The sequence below is a fragment of the Channa argus genome, chromosome 2 (genome assembly GCF_033026475.1).
Source record: "Channa argus isolate prfri chromosome 2, Channa argus male v1.0, whole genome shotgun sequence".
NCBI classification, from domain to species: Eukaryota; Metazoa; Chordata; class Actinopteri; order Anabantiformes; family Channidae; genus Channa; species Channa argus.
Window position 1 is genome coordinate 13,931,734 of NC_090198.1, and position 16,529 is coordinate 13,948,262.

At 37.8% G+C, this 16,529-nt stretch overlaps 1 protein-coding gene across 1 annotated transcript; it reads left to right on the top strand.

The window, feature by feature from the left end:
• The first annotated feature begins 10,222 nt into the window (after window positions 1-10,222).
• Window positions 10,223-14,427, top strand: slc35c1 (solute carrier family 35 member C1). The gene is made up of 2 exons (XM_067495629.1): window positions 10,223-10,878; window positions 12,718-14,427. Exons 1-2 carry the CDS (start codon window positions 10,359-10,361, stop codon window positions 13,296-13,298), a joined length of 1,101 nt encoding a protein of 366 aa, XP_067351730.1. The 5' UTR covers window positions 10,223-10,358; the 3' UTR covers window positions 13,299-14,427.
• Window positions 14,428-16,529: the final 2,102 nt, after the last annotated feature.

The following is a 16,529-nucleotide window of genomic DNA, read 5'->3' on the forward strand; positions in this document are numbered from 1 at the left end:
AGTTGTATCTTCTTTTTTGCACAATATGCCTGTCTTCTAATAATATTTCTTAACTCTAGTTTTCTTATGTACATTTTATCCTGCTGCAAAAACCCTCCAAACTAATTTCATGTTTAAACCTAGATTTTTCTTTCCCTCCTAAAATGCGTATGCCTAAAATACATTATTTTTCGTGCACCATGAGCCACAACAGATGTTTTAAAAGCTTTGTGTAGTCCCTCGAGAGCAGCTTCCAGCAGGCAGGTATTACTGAGCATACTGAGGGATATATTGCATTGCTGGATTGATAGAAGGTGAAATAACTGCACCTGACATGTTCACAATATAAGAATATCGCCTGAACACTGTGCAGTGTGTTTTTGGACATCACTGGAATTTTGCAGAGGTTCCACTGAACCCTGGAAATCCAAAGAATTATTTAAATATACATGGAAGCTTGACAGCTAATCCATTCAGTTGGGCACAAAACTGCATACATAGGAGAGTTTTCTTTTTTAAACACACCAGCGGCATAGCTCTGATGGTGTTGATGGTCTGTCGGTCTACCCCTTTGATCTAGTCTAAAAATACCCAACAGCTGTATGAACATCATACCAGCTGAACATTAGCATTTAAGCTTTTCCACTGTGAGCATCACGGAGGGTTTGCTGGTAGTAATGGGTGGACAGTAGCTTGTACCGGACAGCTTAACAGGGCTACTGGCATAAATACAGCCTATTGTTTGTCTATGTTAGATAACTTATAAAAAGAAAATCTGAGATTTAAGCCTTTTTGGAGGAGATTAGTCTACAGTTTGCTTGAAGGACTATAAAATAAATCAAATTTGATCAAACACATGTACACAAATCATAAATAAATATCCTTAGTACTAATATTCTATTCTATTTATTTATTTTTTGTCCTGTCGGCTTATCCCCTGAGTTCACGGTTGCCACAACAGATCATTGATCATTGATTTGGCACAGTTTTTACACTGGGTGCCCCTTCCTGACCCAACCCTCCCCAAATTCTACTGGTCTTGGACCAGCACTGCACAGCTGGGGATGGGGATGTGGATGGGCTGTTGGGGGTTAAGTGTCTTGCCCAGAGACCCTTGAACATATAGCTGGGACCGAACCACTGACCCTGTGGTCCGTGTACAACAGCCTTACCAACTGAGCTACAACTGCCCCCACTAATAAACTAATTTATTACTTGCCCATAACATAACATTTAACAGCATATACTATAATAGTATTTTAGTACAAGTAGCCTATACTACTCAGGTCTATTATGTAATTTACCCCATGTCACTAAAAAGCTTCTAACAAAAGTAGTTCATATTTAAAAGCTTGTGAACCACAGCACATCAGAGGAAGCAGCCAAGAGGCTCAGATCGCCTCCCCCCCCCAACTGAAAAGAAAACTCTGCTAATTAAACGCTTCCCGATTAATTCAGCCACTTTAATTAGATGGGAATTAATTCCACATCAATATTTCACTATGTCAGCAGAATTATCGCCTAAGCTATGAGAGAATGGAGAATGCGGCTCCTTTTTTACCAGCCCGCCCCCATCATCACACTCCTCTACACACATGCGCACACACACACTCACACATGCACACACACACGCACACACATACACACGCCAGTTCCATTTATTTGGTCATTTGTTTTTTCACACTGCTGAGTTATTTTTCCATTGTGACTAGTGATTTTGAGGGATAGGATGATTTAATTTAAAAGTTGACTAATAATGAATTATGAACACCCTCTGAATGATTGCCAACATGAAATAAATCACATTATGATTTGTCATTGAATTTATGAATCATCCAACGAGTTTGGGCTTCATCTGTTTGATCACTTCATTTAGGACTTTTTTCAAAGGAAATAAAGGAAGCGTTTGCTTGTCGCTACACGTTACTACCTTTGACGTGTTTAGGTTTTTAAGTCTTTCTGCAGAAATTCAATCACATGCCTTTTTTGCTCATTATAAACAAACAGGCCAACCTTCTAGTTTTGCTGTTCATGCTCTGATTTTGGCTACTGGTTCAGGCTGTGTACTGTATATGCCTCCCTCTCTTCAGATGGTCTAGTGCTTCACAAAAAGCCCTACCACAGCACTTACCACAAACCATTAAACACTTAAGTACATCCAAAAGATAAGACGTCTCCCCCTTCCAGAGAGGAGAACCAAAGTGCTGTGTAACATCACATGCACCAATGATCGGAGAAGCTACAGCACTGGAACAGGAAGGAAGAAGAAGTTTGGTAATTGAGAAAATGTTCATTAATCTTAAAAATCTATTTTATTGCAAAGTTGATGACATGTATTTGTTTCTTATTAAAATGCTATATTTCACTGCAAAGAGGTAGTGTTTTCGTTGTTTTATTTAATATGCTTTGAGTTGGTTTTATGTTTTATGATGCTTTTTCACATACAGAATGTTATTTGCAGCCATCTGTTTGGATTTTCCTTTAAGAACTGTGAAATCATATTTACATAATGTATTAAGTAATTGCCTTTCCATAGAGATTGTTAAATCCTACACATGCTAACTTTTCCTCAATGCAAGAACATGTGTATTTTATTCTTTTATACTATTGTGTGCCATGGACATTATTTCCATCATGATGGCAACCAAATTACCAGGCTTGGTTTTACAATCCTGCCACGGTTAAACCTTTCACATTTGTATCTTGTCTTGTTTCCTGAACGTAGCAATGAGATTCAAACCAATGAAGAGATCAGCTCTATAGATCCTTTTTAAAAAAGAAAAAACAGGAAATTACTTTATGTAATGACATGAATATTTGAAATAACTCTCTCACGTCAAATATACTGTAACTGATGACACAACTGAAGACACAATTCCTGAGCAGAACAGCAGGAAAATGAGAGAGGGAGAAACAACAAAAGAGAGAACAACAAAGGTAGTTGAATAAAAAACACACACTTGCAAACACAGACCCACACACTCTCACACACAAACACACAGAAAGCGAGAAAGTGGGATTGTTTTTCCTGCTACATAGGACCCTATTATTGATCTAGTACAAACTGCCCACTCTCCATACTAACAGCCCATTCAAGGCCGGTGTGAAAACAATTTCCAACCAAGGAGATAATTAACCGAGCCCTTGGGCAGCAGTGCAGGGGAGTGGAAATACAAGTACACAACCACTTTAGCTTCATTAGCAATGTTGTAATCAGTGAGTTACTCAGTGAGATAGTGTTCTGGTGACCTTTGTAGTGCACTCATATGCACATTACGTGCTGTGGTCAATTCTCAGGGATGAAATAGTTTTATTCAGTTCAGTAGAAATGATTAGCTGGACCAGAAAGAGAATTAAAAATACCTGGAGGCTATATAGTGATTTTTTTAGCTATATTATGACAGTAGAATCATGAATCTTTTAAGAAAAAGACTGAGCCACTGCTTGGTTTTTGCAGGTGTGAATATAAATTGGTTTCCACATATCAATGATTTCTCACAATAATGCAATATGTTGTTATTTAATTCATAGAGAATACTTCATTCATTTGTTATGGATCTCTTCAGAAGGATGTCTTCCTTTCCTATATCTAAAAGTCTAAAAAAAAATGGTTGGGATGTCTGAAAAGTCCCTGCAACACAGACTTTAAGGATTAGCTTTGTATTAAAACTTTTAATTCAGTGATAATTTTCTGTAGTTCACATGAATACAGTATTTGAAATATTGCAAATAAGGGAAGAAACACCAATCTTGATATCCTGTACAGTAAGTACAGTACATTAGAAGCAAAAATTAATATCTTTACTGAGCCAATATAACAGATTTTTCTAATTTTCTTACACTCATCGACCTGTGACAAAATTTTCCTAGTCTCCTGAGAAAGGCAGCCAGAATGATTGGGGTTATTGTTAGTTTCCTGCCATGAATACAGTGTGATATTGAGACAGTCACTCCCGTCTAAAAGTTATGGGTGTTTTATCTTTCAGAACACAAACAATCAACAGAGAATCTAAGGAAGAAAAAAGATTTTAAACAGCCTGAATGCAAGCTGGCTAATTTAACTTTTTAACACAAACTATGACAGGAATAAATCAGAAACCATGAAGGTTTGGAAAACAAAGCATTAACATGTTTATGGATTCATAAGTTGGCCTAAAGAAGCAGTGTATTTGAAAAGTATAATGATGATATAATGATGAGGATGATGATTATTAATATTAAGGAATGGTATGGTTGTTAGTACATCAGAAAATCCTGGTTTGACCCATAAAATGTATCTAATGTAAGCAGCAGTTACACTGTTGCTGATATGATAAAGTATATTGAAAATCAAATGCAGGTCACATAATACTGCATACTGCAGTTTATGGAATCAACCCCAGCTGGGCAATTTATTACTCAGTGTAGCATTTTAATGTGTTTTGTCCATCAACCGATTTTTTTTTCCAGCCTGTAACACAGTTGTAAGACACACAATCTTATAGTGGGCCCTGTGCTCCTTTGTGTCTCCAGACACTGAGAAAGAAAAGGTTGTTACAAACACAGGGAGATCAAAGTAGTAAAGGCAGTATAGCTGGGGAACCAACTTTGGTCCACAAGGAAGGATTATATGCGTTTGAAATTAAGCTGCCCTGTGGACTGTACCACACAGCTCACCCTCGCTGGCATATATCTATTCTCTCGACTTGGTGGAAGATTCATTATGAATAGCAATTACCTGTGGAGCAGCACACCAGTGGGCACTGCTCTCTTCCCACATGTTATGTTGTTGCAAGTCATTTTATTAAATGATAGAGGAAACAGGTGTACAGCATTGTGGTGTAGATAGTGTTAAGTGGTGGGAAAAGTGTTCAACAGCCGGTGACATTTTATTCAAGTACAGTAGGTGTCATTTTAGTAGTCATGAGTGTGAAAAATAAAAAAAGCTACCAGCTTATTGTTTTGTTTGTTGGGTTTACCTCAGTTCTAGGTTTTTGTTGGGTCTTTTTTTTATGATTCTTCAAGTAACCCGTCTGTTGCACTATATTCCTAGATTTTTTCTAGTGAAGAAGACAGTTTTGTTCTTCTTCTTTAACCGGTTAAAATTGACATTAACTACAAATTTTATAAAGCATTAAAGCAAAGTAAAATGGAGTGATGTTTACTGTAAATGAGGGCATCTGAAATAGTTTTAATGTTCAATGTGATGGACCTGTGGTCAGCATGGCCACTCTACCTCTTCATCTTCATCTTTGCAGCCCCAGGGCCAGCAAGCTGCAATACACTGTGTTCTGACACCTACTGTAGCAGTCATATATATATGACTGCTATATATTTCACTATAAGTGACATTAGTGAAAACGATTTTTCAAATAACTATTTTTCTATCACATGCATTATTTAGAAAATCTAGAGTGGATAAAAGCATCTTCCAAACAACTAAACAGAAATGTTTCATAAGTTACTCTGTGGCAGCCGGGTTGCATTACATGCCAGAAATCTCACAAATCTATACATAATTTAATATTGCGTTTACCCATGGCATACATGACATAACAAACTGACTTGCCAAAGTCAAATGAAGGTCCAGATCAAAAACAACATAATAGAATAAGTGATTTGCACATTTATTTTCTGCATAACGTAATGGATCTTTTTAATGGATGCGTATCCATTGTCTGTGTAAAAAAGCAAAGCCCATGGAACGTGGTATATCTCAAAGATTTGGCTGAATTACAGAAAACACTGGACAGTAAGATGGAACAAATGAAAAAAAAAACACTTTGTGTTATTTCAAATTTTCATGGTATTTTATAAAGGGTAAGAAATCAACTGAGAAACTTGAGTTGTTTACTGTTTAAATGAAGCAAATCTATTCATCTATGTTTTCTCTATGAGCTGTAAAACAGATTTGTTTCCTGTTCAGTTGGTGCTATGGGTATCACCCTGAAATGTTAGGTGATGATGTGCTAATGCACATTCTGCGTAGGTGCTCCAGAGCTTCCACAATCCAAGATACCACCTGCGGCATCTTGCCTCGATTTTTGTTCTAGCTAATAAAGTGTGGAAATCTCCCCAGCTGGCAGAGGTCAGAGAGACAGACAGTCTTGTGAATAGCAATCTTGGCTCCAGCGCAGCATTTCTCCCTTTCCAAAGCCTGAGCAAAAGGAAGCACAATAAGGGGTCAGACACCCTCTGATGGATGTGTTGTTAGACTGAATCAGGCTGCACAAATACTGCCTCTTTGTTCTTGGAGGAAGATTGAGTTTTACATCCTTGCTGAGAGCATATATGAGTCCATGGGCATAGCTTACTAACTCAGCGGCTAACTCTGGTACACCGGTAAAGTGATTTGATGTGTATTGTACTAGAAAATATAACACCTAGAGACAACATTCACGCAAAGCAATTTTCTGTGAGCTGAGCAAGCTTGCAACTGCGTAACTGGAAAACATGACAGCACGAAGACAAAAGGTCTGGGCTGTAATGGGAAGTGCAATTTAAACTTTCCATATCACCACATTTTCAGAAAACAATGCAATGAAAAAAGACCAGAAAAACTGTACGTAAACAGGCCACAATATTAATACCACATGGTGGTTTTAATCTTATGGTGGACAGGTATTCAAAGCTTGGCATTGCGGTAAAGGTCAGTGCATCACAGCATGCTGCATGTTGGGCTGTGTAGCCAAAGACCATTCAGCCAAAGAGCATCCATGCTGATCCCTGTCCACCTCAACATAAACACTACAGTGTGATAATAATGTTGCATCAATTAATCAATAGAACAAGCCACTCCCATGATGAACAAATGGAAAATGGAAAACAAGTCCCCTCATTTAACAACATAGTGCGTTTTACCTTTTAATAACATAAAGCAGTCAACACATACAGTTGGTATAATTGATAGATATAGATGCTTTTGTTGGCAACACGATGGTGGACTGATTAGCATTGCTGCCTCACAGCTAGATAGTTGCAGGTTTGTTTCCCTGCCTGGCTGTGGCCTTTCTGGGTGGAATTCTCCCTGAGTATTTCCCCCCACACCTAAAAGACATGCATGTTAGGGCATAGGCTCCAGCACCTCTGCGACCCTAAACAGGATAAGTGGTTAATAGATGGATGGGTGGGTTTTGTTATTTCAAGGGCCTAAGGAATAATATAAAAAAAATAGACAGGGTCTGGAGATCTCTTGTAAACCTGGGTGTCCTAATAACTAATCAAAGATGGCATTTATCACAGTGTTATTTTCATGTCATCCGTTTCTCACCATACACTATGTCTTTCTTCATAAAATAAAAATGCAGTAACATACAAAATCTTGGCACCCACATTTTGATCATGTTGGACCAAATTGCACACATCACTGTGCAGCTAATTTGGTTTCAGTTGATTAACATCCAACCAGCCACACCAAAAATCTAAATTGGTAAATATTTGCTGCCATCTACTGTCTGGAGGTTTTAGTACAGTAGCTCAATAAAATTCAGCTTTCTAAGTAAAGTATACAGAAGTAAACAGAAGCCTGTGGTACAAATTAACCCATCCAACAAAAATATCTGAACATTGAGAGAAAAATAAAAGAATAATAGAAAACGATAATAGAATAATAATAGAGAAATAACATTAATAAAACATCTAAATCAAAAAAGAATATAAGCCCATTGTGTTCTTATCTTTAAAGTGATGTTCACTGTTAGTTACTTGTAAGAACTGCTACTGAATGAAACTAATTGCCTTATATTGTACTGAACTATGCGACCTGCAGTATGTTAAAAATTAATGTTAAAAATCTACCTAAGAGCTCTTTTCTACTCCAATTAACCAACTGACCAATGCCAAAAAAACTTGATAATGTCCCTTTGAAAGGCTGATTACAGTAAAATTGGCTGCTCTTATTATCCTTGCTTTACTTTGCATATGATGAGTTCTCAAAATTCTTTAAAGCCTGTATTTTATTTATTTTATTTTTTTTTTTTATATTAACAGGCAAATTTTGTAAGTCTAACATTTCTCAAAAGGCATCATTTCTAAAAATCTAGACTTTTTTAGCAAGAAACAAAATGTAATGACTAAACATTGAAAACAAACATAAAATGAAGAAACTAATCAGTTAAATTATAGCTTGCTAAATACTGTAGGTCTAATGCTGAAGCAGTTATAAGCAAATATGCGTAATTAACGAGAGCTCAGGGTTAGTTCTGAACTTTTTGACAACATCCTCTTTTTAAAGTTGAAAAACAGGAAGTAGTCACGCTCACGTTTGGGCAGACACCTTCAACATAAAACCCAGGATCTCATAGCCTTTTTTGTTTGTTTGTTTGTAACGGACAATAATGTCCACATAGTGAAAAATATAAAGGTCATCAGTTATCTATATTCCTGGATCCCATCGATTTAAAAATCCACCTTTCTCATTAAGGATTTTACAATACAGAGGTTATTTATAGTCATATAAACTACTTATACAGTGGGACAAAAAAAATATTCAGTCAGCCACCGATTGTGCAACTTCTCCCGCTTAAAATGATGACAGAGGTCTGTAATTCTCATCATAGGTAAACTTCAACTGTGAGAAACAGAATGTGGAAAAAAAATCCAAGAAATCACATTGTAGGATTTTTAAAGAATTTATTTATAAATTTCTGCGTAAAATAAGTATTTGGTCAATAACAAACAAACAAGATTTCTGGCTCTCACAAACCTGTAACTTCTTCTTTAAGAGGCTCTTCTGTCCTCCACTTGTTACCTATATTAATGGCACCTGTTTGAACTTATTATCTGTACAGACAACTGACCACAGCCTCAAACAGTCATACTCCAAACTCCACCATGGCCAAGACCAAAAAGCTGTTGAAGGACACCAGGAGCAAAATTGTAGACCTGCACACGGCTGGGAAAAGTAAATCTACAATAGGCAAGCAGCTTGATGTGAATAAATCAACTGTGGGAGCAATTATTAAAAAATGGAAGCTATACAAGGTCATTGCTAATCTCCCTCGATCTGGGGCTCCACGCAAGATTTCATCCTGTGGGGTCAAACTGATCATGAGAATGGTGAGCAAAAATCCCAGAACTACACGGGGGGACCTGGTGAATGACCTGCAGAGAGCTGGGACCAAAGTACCAAAGGTTACCATCAGTAACGCACTACGCCGACAGGGAATCAAATTCTGCAGTGCCAGACGTGTCCCCCTGCTTAAGCCAGCACATGTCCAGGCCCTTCTAAAGTTTGCCCGTGACCATGTCGATGATCCAGAGGAGGATTGGGAGAATGTCATGTGGTCAGATGAGACCAAAATAGAATTTTTTGTAACAACTCAACTCATCGTGTTTGGAGGAAGAAGAATGCTGAGTTGCATCCCAAGAACACCATACCCACTGTGAAGCATGAGGGTGGAAACGTCATGCTGCGGGGCTGTTTTTCTGCAAAGGGGACAGAACGAGTGATCCGTGTTAAGAAAAAAATGAATGGGGCCATGTATTGTGAGATTTTAAACAAAAACCTTCTTCCATCAGCAAAAGCATTGAAGATGAGACTTGGCTGGGTCTTCCAGCATTAAAATGATCCCAAACACACCGCCCGGGCAACAAAGGAGTGGCTCCGTAAGAAGCATTTCAAGGTCCTGGAGTGGCCTAGCCAGTCTCCAGACCTCAACCCTATAGAAAATCTGTGGAGGGAGTTTAAAACCCATGTTGCCCAGTGACAGCCCCAAAACGTCACTGCTCTAGAGGAGATCTGCATGGAAGAATGGGCCAAAATACCAGCTACAGTGTGTGCAAACCTGGTGAAGACCTACATGAAATGTTTGACCTTTGTCATTGTCAACAAAGGTTAAGTTACAAAGTACTGAGTCAAACTTTTGTTATTGACCAAATACTTATTTTACACAGGAATTTATAAATAAATTCTTTAAAAATCCTACAATGTGATTTCTTGGATTTTTTTTCCACATTCTGTCTTTCACAGTTGAAGTTTACCTATGATGAAAATTACAGACCTCTGTCATCATTTTAAGCGGGAGATGTTGCACAATCAGTGGCTGAATTTTTTTGCCCCACTGTATGATATATTATTTTTAATAAACAAACGATTGCAGTTGCTTCTGGTAGCATGTAGGCAGACATGTAATATTACACACATGTGTATTTTACATTTGCGTATATATGCCTAATTGTTTTCAAAACTAAACAATCTATGCATGGAAGATATAAAAAACGTGTTCTATTTAACAACTTCCACTTTTATTTTGAAGAAACTATAGCGGAAGTCTCGGTGTTGTCACTGGAGAAAACGCGACCGTCTGTGTTTGCATGTAGCTGCCCTTCTCTGTAGCTACAATTTGAGCTAATGCAAATGGTTCGGTTTTTGCGTATTTTGTTCCCCTTTCTCTGAAGTCATGAATAGGACACAGCTGAAGCGGTCCAGTATCCTGAAGATGGCTCTAGCTGGCTCGGACCCGATGGACCAGGAGGGAAACGGACAGACGTTTTGCTTCCGCGCTGTCAGAATAGCAGCGGTGGTCGCTTTATACTGGTTTGTTTCAATAACAATGGTGTTCCTCAACAATCACCTGCTGGACAACCAAGACTTGGACGCGCCGTTGTTTGTCACTTTTTACCAGTGTGTGGTGACTGTTGGGCTCTGCTGGCTCCTGCAGCTTCTGTCCAGACTGTGCCCGGGGCTCATCGACTTCCCGTCGGTCCGATTCGACGTGAAGACGTCTCGGGAGGTCCTGCCTCTGTCCATTGTGTTCATCGGCATGATCACCTTCAATAACCTGTGCCTGAAACATGTCGGAGTGGCTTTTTACACGGTCGGTCGTTCGCTCAGCACCGTTTTTAATGTCTTGTTATCCTACTTTATCCTGAAACAAACCACATCCTTCCAAGCCCTAGTGTGCTGTGGCATCATACTAGGTAAGTTCATTTTCTGTAATGTGTTTTCTAGCAATAAAGATATTTTGAGACTTGGCATCCAATAATGTGTCGTGTCCCTTTGGTTAAATAGGTCAGTAGTAAAAATATAAATGATAGCAGACTGTTCATGAAATTGTAGCTAAAAGGTGCCCAAACTTTCTTTCATGCCAAAATGATTTTTTTTTATCTTTGAAGTCAGTGACCTAAAGATTAGATTTAAAGATTTTCTACTTCAACCCATCCTATGGTTTTTCTGAAAGCTTGCAGGGATTTGCTCCAATTCAGCCACAAGAGATTGGGTGATACATCCAGAAAGCACATGCTGCTTTATGTCATACCAGAGGAGTTGTGGTTAGGGCTCCTTCACACCAGTCTCAGTGAATAGTTTCTTAATGGACCCACCTTTATTGTTATTATTGGGATATTGTGACTATGAAAAAGGACTAAGCTTTGGCAGAACTCTGTGGTCTAAAGTACAATGCTGCAGCTAGGTTTCATTCATCCATTGTTTTTAGTAGGGGTGTAACGATCCAGCCACTTCTTTTTGCATTTTTAGGTGTTTCTCTTCACGAGTCTTATTTTTAAATGTTGGTTTCCACGTTTTTCCTAATCAAATCTCACAATCTCTCAACTTCAATTCAGCTTTATTTCAGGCCATAGATGCCTTCCTAATAATAAGTAAGGAAACATTGACATCAGAATGATTACAATGTGGGTTAAATGTTTGGACTCTTTGGTCTAAAAGTCTTTCAACCAATTGCATCAAACTACATAACCATATTTGATGTATTTAGAACAACATTTTGAGATAGCAGTTGAGACTTTTTATTGTTTTCAGTTTGTGATTCAGATCTTGGAGCATTTAATGAACTAAACTCCCTATGGCCCACTGGTATGTGATAATATAGCTGTAACAGTGATGTAGCTTTGGGAAATGGTGACTGACTGTAATGCTCCCTAAAGGCTCGATCATACTTTCCACATACTCTTATCTGACAAAACACAACAAACAAAGGAGCTCTTCTTGTTGTTGCTGCTACTTTCCAGTTGTGCCACTTTGGAGTCAGAATGTGTGGAATGTGTCCATATATTCAATAGTATGAATAATAAAAAGTAGGAATAATTATATATATATATATATATATATATATATATATATATATATATATATATATATATATATATATATATATATATATATATATATATATATATATATATATATATATAATTCCACATACTCTTATCTCAAAAGGGACACTGAGTTTTATTCAAACTTATATTGAAGATATGCACACATTCCACACATTGGAACTCTGGACAGTAGCAGCAACAACAAGAAGTGCTCCTTTGTTTGTTGTGTTTTACTGAGCAACACAAAAAATTAAAAGAATGAATCGGCTTCACATGAAAAGTGAAGCTTTATGATGGTGTTGCAGATGATGCTACAGTTTGTAGGTTAGTGGTATTAGCCATCATCTTACTGAACCATAGGGCATCGACAGAGCTTGTCGATAGTAATTGTTTGTTCTCAGCTGTATCTCAATTTTCAGTTTTATTCATGCTGAAAAACCAAAATCCTGCAACACAGTAGATTTAAACTTAGAGCCTACTCAATATCCCTCTGCCTCTGCCGTGCAAATATTCAGGTACCAAGTGAAAGTCAGCCAAAAAGAACTAGGTCAGTCAAGAAAACACCTGGGGCCCATGGCACAATCTAGTGTTACAAAAAGAAAACTACAAGTAACAAGCTAAAATCAGTTTTTTCAAGTACTAAAAGTAATTTATTTATTATTTTAATTTTGACATCATAGTCCTACATATGTCTTTACCTACCAGGTGGATTCTGGCTTGGTGTGGACCAAGAAGGCATAGCAGGGTCCCTCTCCTGGTCAGGTGTGTTTTTTGGTGTACTGGCCAGTGCTTGTGTCTCTCTGAATGCCATCTACACCAAGAAGGTGATGCCAGCAGTGGATGGAAATATCTGGAAACTGTCCTACTACAACAACATCAATGCCTGTGTCCTCTTTATCCCCCTCATATTTGTGTTTGGAGAGTTGGGTCATCTCGCCAGCTTCAGCCGCCTCACTGACCTTGGGTTTTGGGGTATGATGACACTAGGGGGAGTGTTTGGTTTTGGCATCGGCTATGTCACAGGTCTCCAGATCAAGTTTACGAGTCCCCTCACACACAATGTATCAGGGACAGCAAAAGCCTGCGCACAGACTGTTATTGCAGTGGTTTACAACTCTTCCAGTAAAAGCCTGCTATGGTGGACCAGTAATATGATGGTTCTATGTGGCTCATCCGCATACACCTGGGTCAAAAGTCTAGAAATGAAAAAGACTCCCCACAGAAACCCTCAGGACTCAGCCAAGGAAAAACTGCTTCCAGGGGAGAAAGGCAACATAGGAGTGTAACTGTATGCTGAAAGCTTCAAGCTTTCACCTGTGTGAATGTGAAATAATTTAACATTTAGAATATGATTTTGAATCAGTGATTTTAGTTTTTAATAGTTTTGTGATTTTTATAAGGTTTAAAGTAAGGTCTGTATATGCATTTATTTTATTTAAAGCTATTCACATTGTTGTGTGGCCTTTCTACAACTATTTTTTGAATTGAAATTTTAGCTAAATAAAATGTTTGTTGTAGTCTCCACATGAAGGACACAAATTAAAGCTTTTATTTACAGGGAGAGTTTTAAGGTATTGGCATCATAGCAAAATACAAACCTTTCTACATTTATTAAAGTTTAATTGATATTATATTTTTGTTAGAAAAGCAAACATAAACATTGGGGCCATTTTTATGAATGTATGTCATGATGATGTTAGCCTTTTGTAATGACAGCCTCTGGCTAGAAAGTTGTCTGGACAAAAATGACAGACAAGGTAATCAGAAACTCCTGTCAGTGGAACTGACATACGGGCCTTCTATCTCCAAAGAAAACACGCCTCCAGCGTTTTAACTTGATGCAGTTGTGGACATTACAGCACAGTATATTTCTGAGCTGAACCTTAAATTGTAAGCACAGTTTATGATGCAAGGTGAGAAAATATATTTGCATTAAAAAAAAAAAGTGGAACAGACTGAAAGAGAGTCAGAATATTTGCATATGTTCCATGTGTTGTAATGACTGAACTTATGTGTTATTACATGTCTGCTAACATTACATGTTTTCATTTGTCATTAACTCAACTTGTAGCTTATGACAAGGCAGGTACTGATTTGTCAATCATAAAATGTTTGTATAAACAGCTGTCAATTCTTTTAAACCTTTTTTATGTTTTTAAATTATTACAGTATTTTTCTTTGACATAATCAGAGCTGGGAGTCTTATTTAAACATAAACATCAAAGTATGTTTACAGTTCAAATGTTTTTTACATTTTGCTTTTATAAGAAAATTGCACTTTTTAGTTTTAATAATTATTAATGATTGGAGGATTATTGTGATATTTTGGCAATTTTGTTCTTACAAATACATTTTCTGTCACCTCACTTTCTCTAAATGCAGCTTTTTAGTCACCAAATAAAAAGTCATAAATCAGAGACTGAGCACATTCTCTCAATGTTTAAGTGTTGATTTGACATATACTGTATACAAATATTAAATGAAGACTTGAGACTGACACGTGTGGGCTTTGGTGGGTCAGAACTAGTTCAGTACATTTCTGAAGAAGTTTGTGACATGCACTGCCTACAAGCTAACTATTAAAGCTGTGCATATGCACTCAAAGCCCACTTACATACACCTGTATAATCTAAAGCAATCCAATATAGGAACTCTGCCATGAAGTCTACCTTTACAAGATTATAATTTTTTTTTTTCCCCCATTAATTTAAAAATAAACTTTATTTTAACAAGCGGTGTCCTTGAGATTATAATATCTTCAAGAGACATAATAACAAGAGATGTCAAATTGAAATTGAATTATCATTTAACTGACATAAAAACACAACGTGCCATATTGTAAAGATAAAAAATGTTTTGTGTCTAGAAATTAGCTTTTTAATCCTTGTTTTGGATGAACCTTTGGACAGAAGAGATTTTCGATCTTCCTCTACAGTAATTTTTAGGTGGTTGCATTGTAGTCTGTGTTCAGATATTAACACCTACACTAAGTGCATGTACTCAGCTATATCTGTCTATGGAACCAGATGAAAAAAAAATCAGTTAATCAAGTTTCAAGCATGCTTACAAGACGTAAAGGCCTGGATGTCCCACAAATGTTTACTTCTAAACTCAGACAAAACTGAAGTCATAGTATTTGGACCTACAAATCTAAGAAATATTCTGTCCAACCATATCGTTACTCTAGATGGCATTAGTCTGGCCTCCACTACTACTTCAAGGAACCTTGGAGTTATTTGTCCTTTCCTTCACATATAAAACAAACATCTGGAACAGCTTGCTTCCGCCTACGGAACATTGGCAAAATTAGGGGAATCCTGTTTCAAGGTGATGCCAAAAAACTAGTCCATGCATTTGTTACATCTAGGTTGGACTACTGTAAGTCCCTACTTTCAGGATGCCCCAGTAACTCCCTAAAGAGCCTGTCATTAATCCAAAATGCTGCAGCAAGAGTGCTGATTCGGGATGCAGACACCCTCTCTACTTTTAGGTCTAGGCTCAAACCTTCCTCTTTGATAAAGCTTATACTTAGTTATAGTTATGCTGCTATAGGCTTAGACTGCTGGGGGACCCCCCCCACTGAGCTCCTTTCCTCCTCTTGACCCTCTCTGCGCTCCTCTCACCCCACAATTGTCACCACTGTATGACATTAACTCTGTGTGTTTTCTCTGGTAGTTGTTCTCTCCTCTATCTCCCTCTCTCTGTCTCTTTCTGCAGGTGTCCCCGGGCTTTGGAGCTGTGTTTTGTAGTGTGAAGCTACTCGTCCTACCAACATACCCAATTTGTTGTTGTCGCTTTTTGTTGCTCTTCTCTTTTTTTTCTCCACTTTCCACTCACCCCAACCGGTCACGACAGATAGCCGCCCACTCTGAGCCTGGTTCTGCTGGAGGTTTCTAACATTAAAGGGAGTTTTACCTCTCCACTGTTGCCTAGGGCCTGCTCAAGGGGGAATTGTTGGGTTCTCTCTATACTTATAGTTTTGACTTTATTCTGTAAAGTGCCTTGAGATTACTTTGTTGTGAATTGGCGCTACATAAATAAAGTTGAATTGAATTGAATTGATTTGAATTGAGTTTAATTGAACTGAATAAAACTTCATGTCTCTCTTCATAAGTCTTGCTTACAGTATTACAGACCTTACAGTATTTAAGGTGGTAAGATGTGTTTCTGTGAGAGATCCCTATTGCCTACCTGCGTTGCTCGGGTATTTTGAACACTGGATGGAGGTGAGGAAGGTCAGGGAATGTTGGATAAGAGTCTCTAGGCTCCGAATGGAACATTTCTCTGAGCAACATAGGGCTAAAAATAACTAACAGAGCATCAAGGGTAATAACATGATCTAAAAAACACTGGTCTCTGATGTCAAGAACTCATTTCAACACTGAATTTGGCCTTGGCACCAATGAAACTATGTCATGATGTGGAATACATAATCCCCCACCCATTATATTTCTCTCTCATGTGTGGCAAAATCTTTAGTAATGATTGACAGATCAAAGGCTGTATGTATCATAAGT

Excerpts from the sequence above, each read along its gene's own strand:
- slc35c1 (XM_067495629.1), top strand. The coding sequence starts at position 10,359 with ATGAATAGGACACAGCTGAAGCGGTCCAGTATCCTGAAGATGGCTCTA. Across the intron at positions 10,879-12,717 it reads GTGCTGTGGCATCATACTAG|GTGGATTCTGGCTTGGTGTG; the intron begins GTAAGTTCATTT and ends TTTACCTACCAG.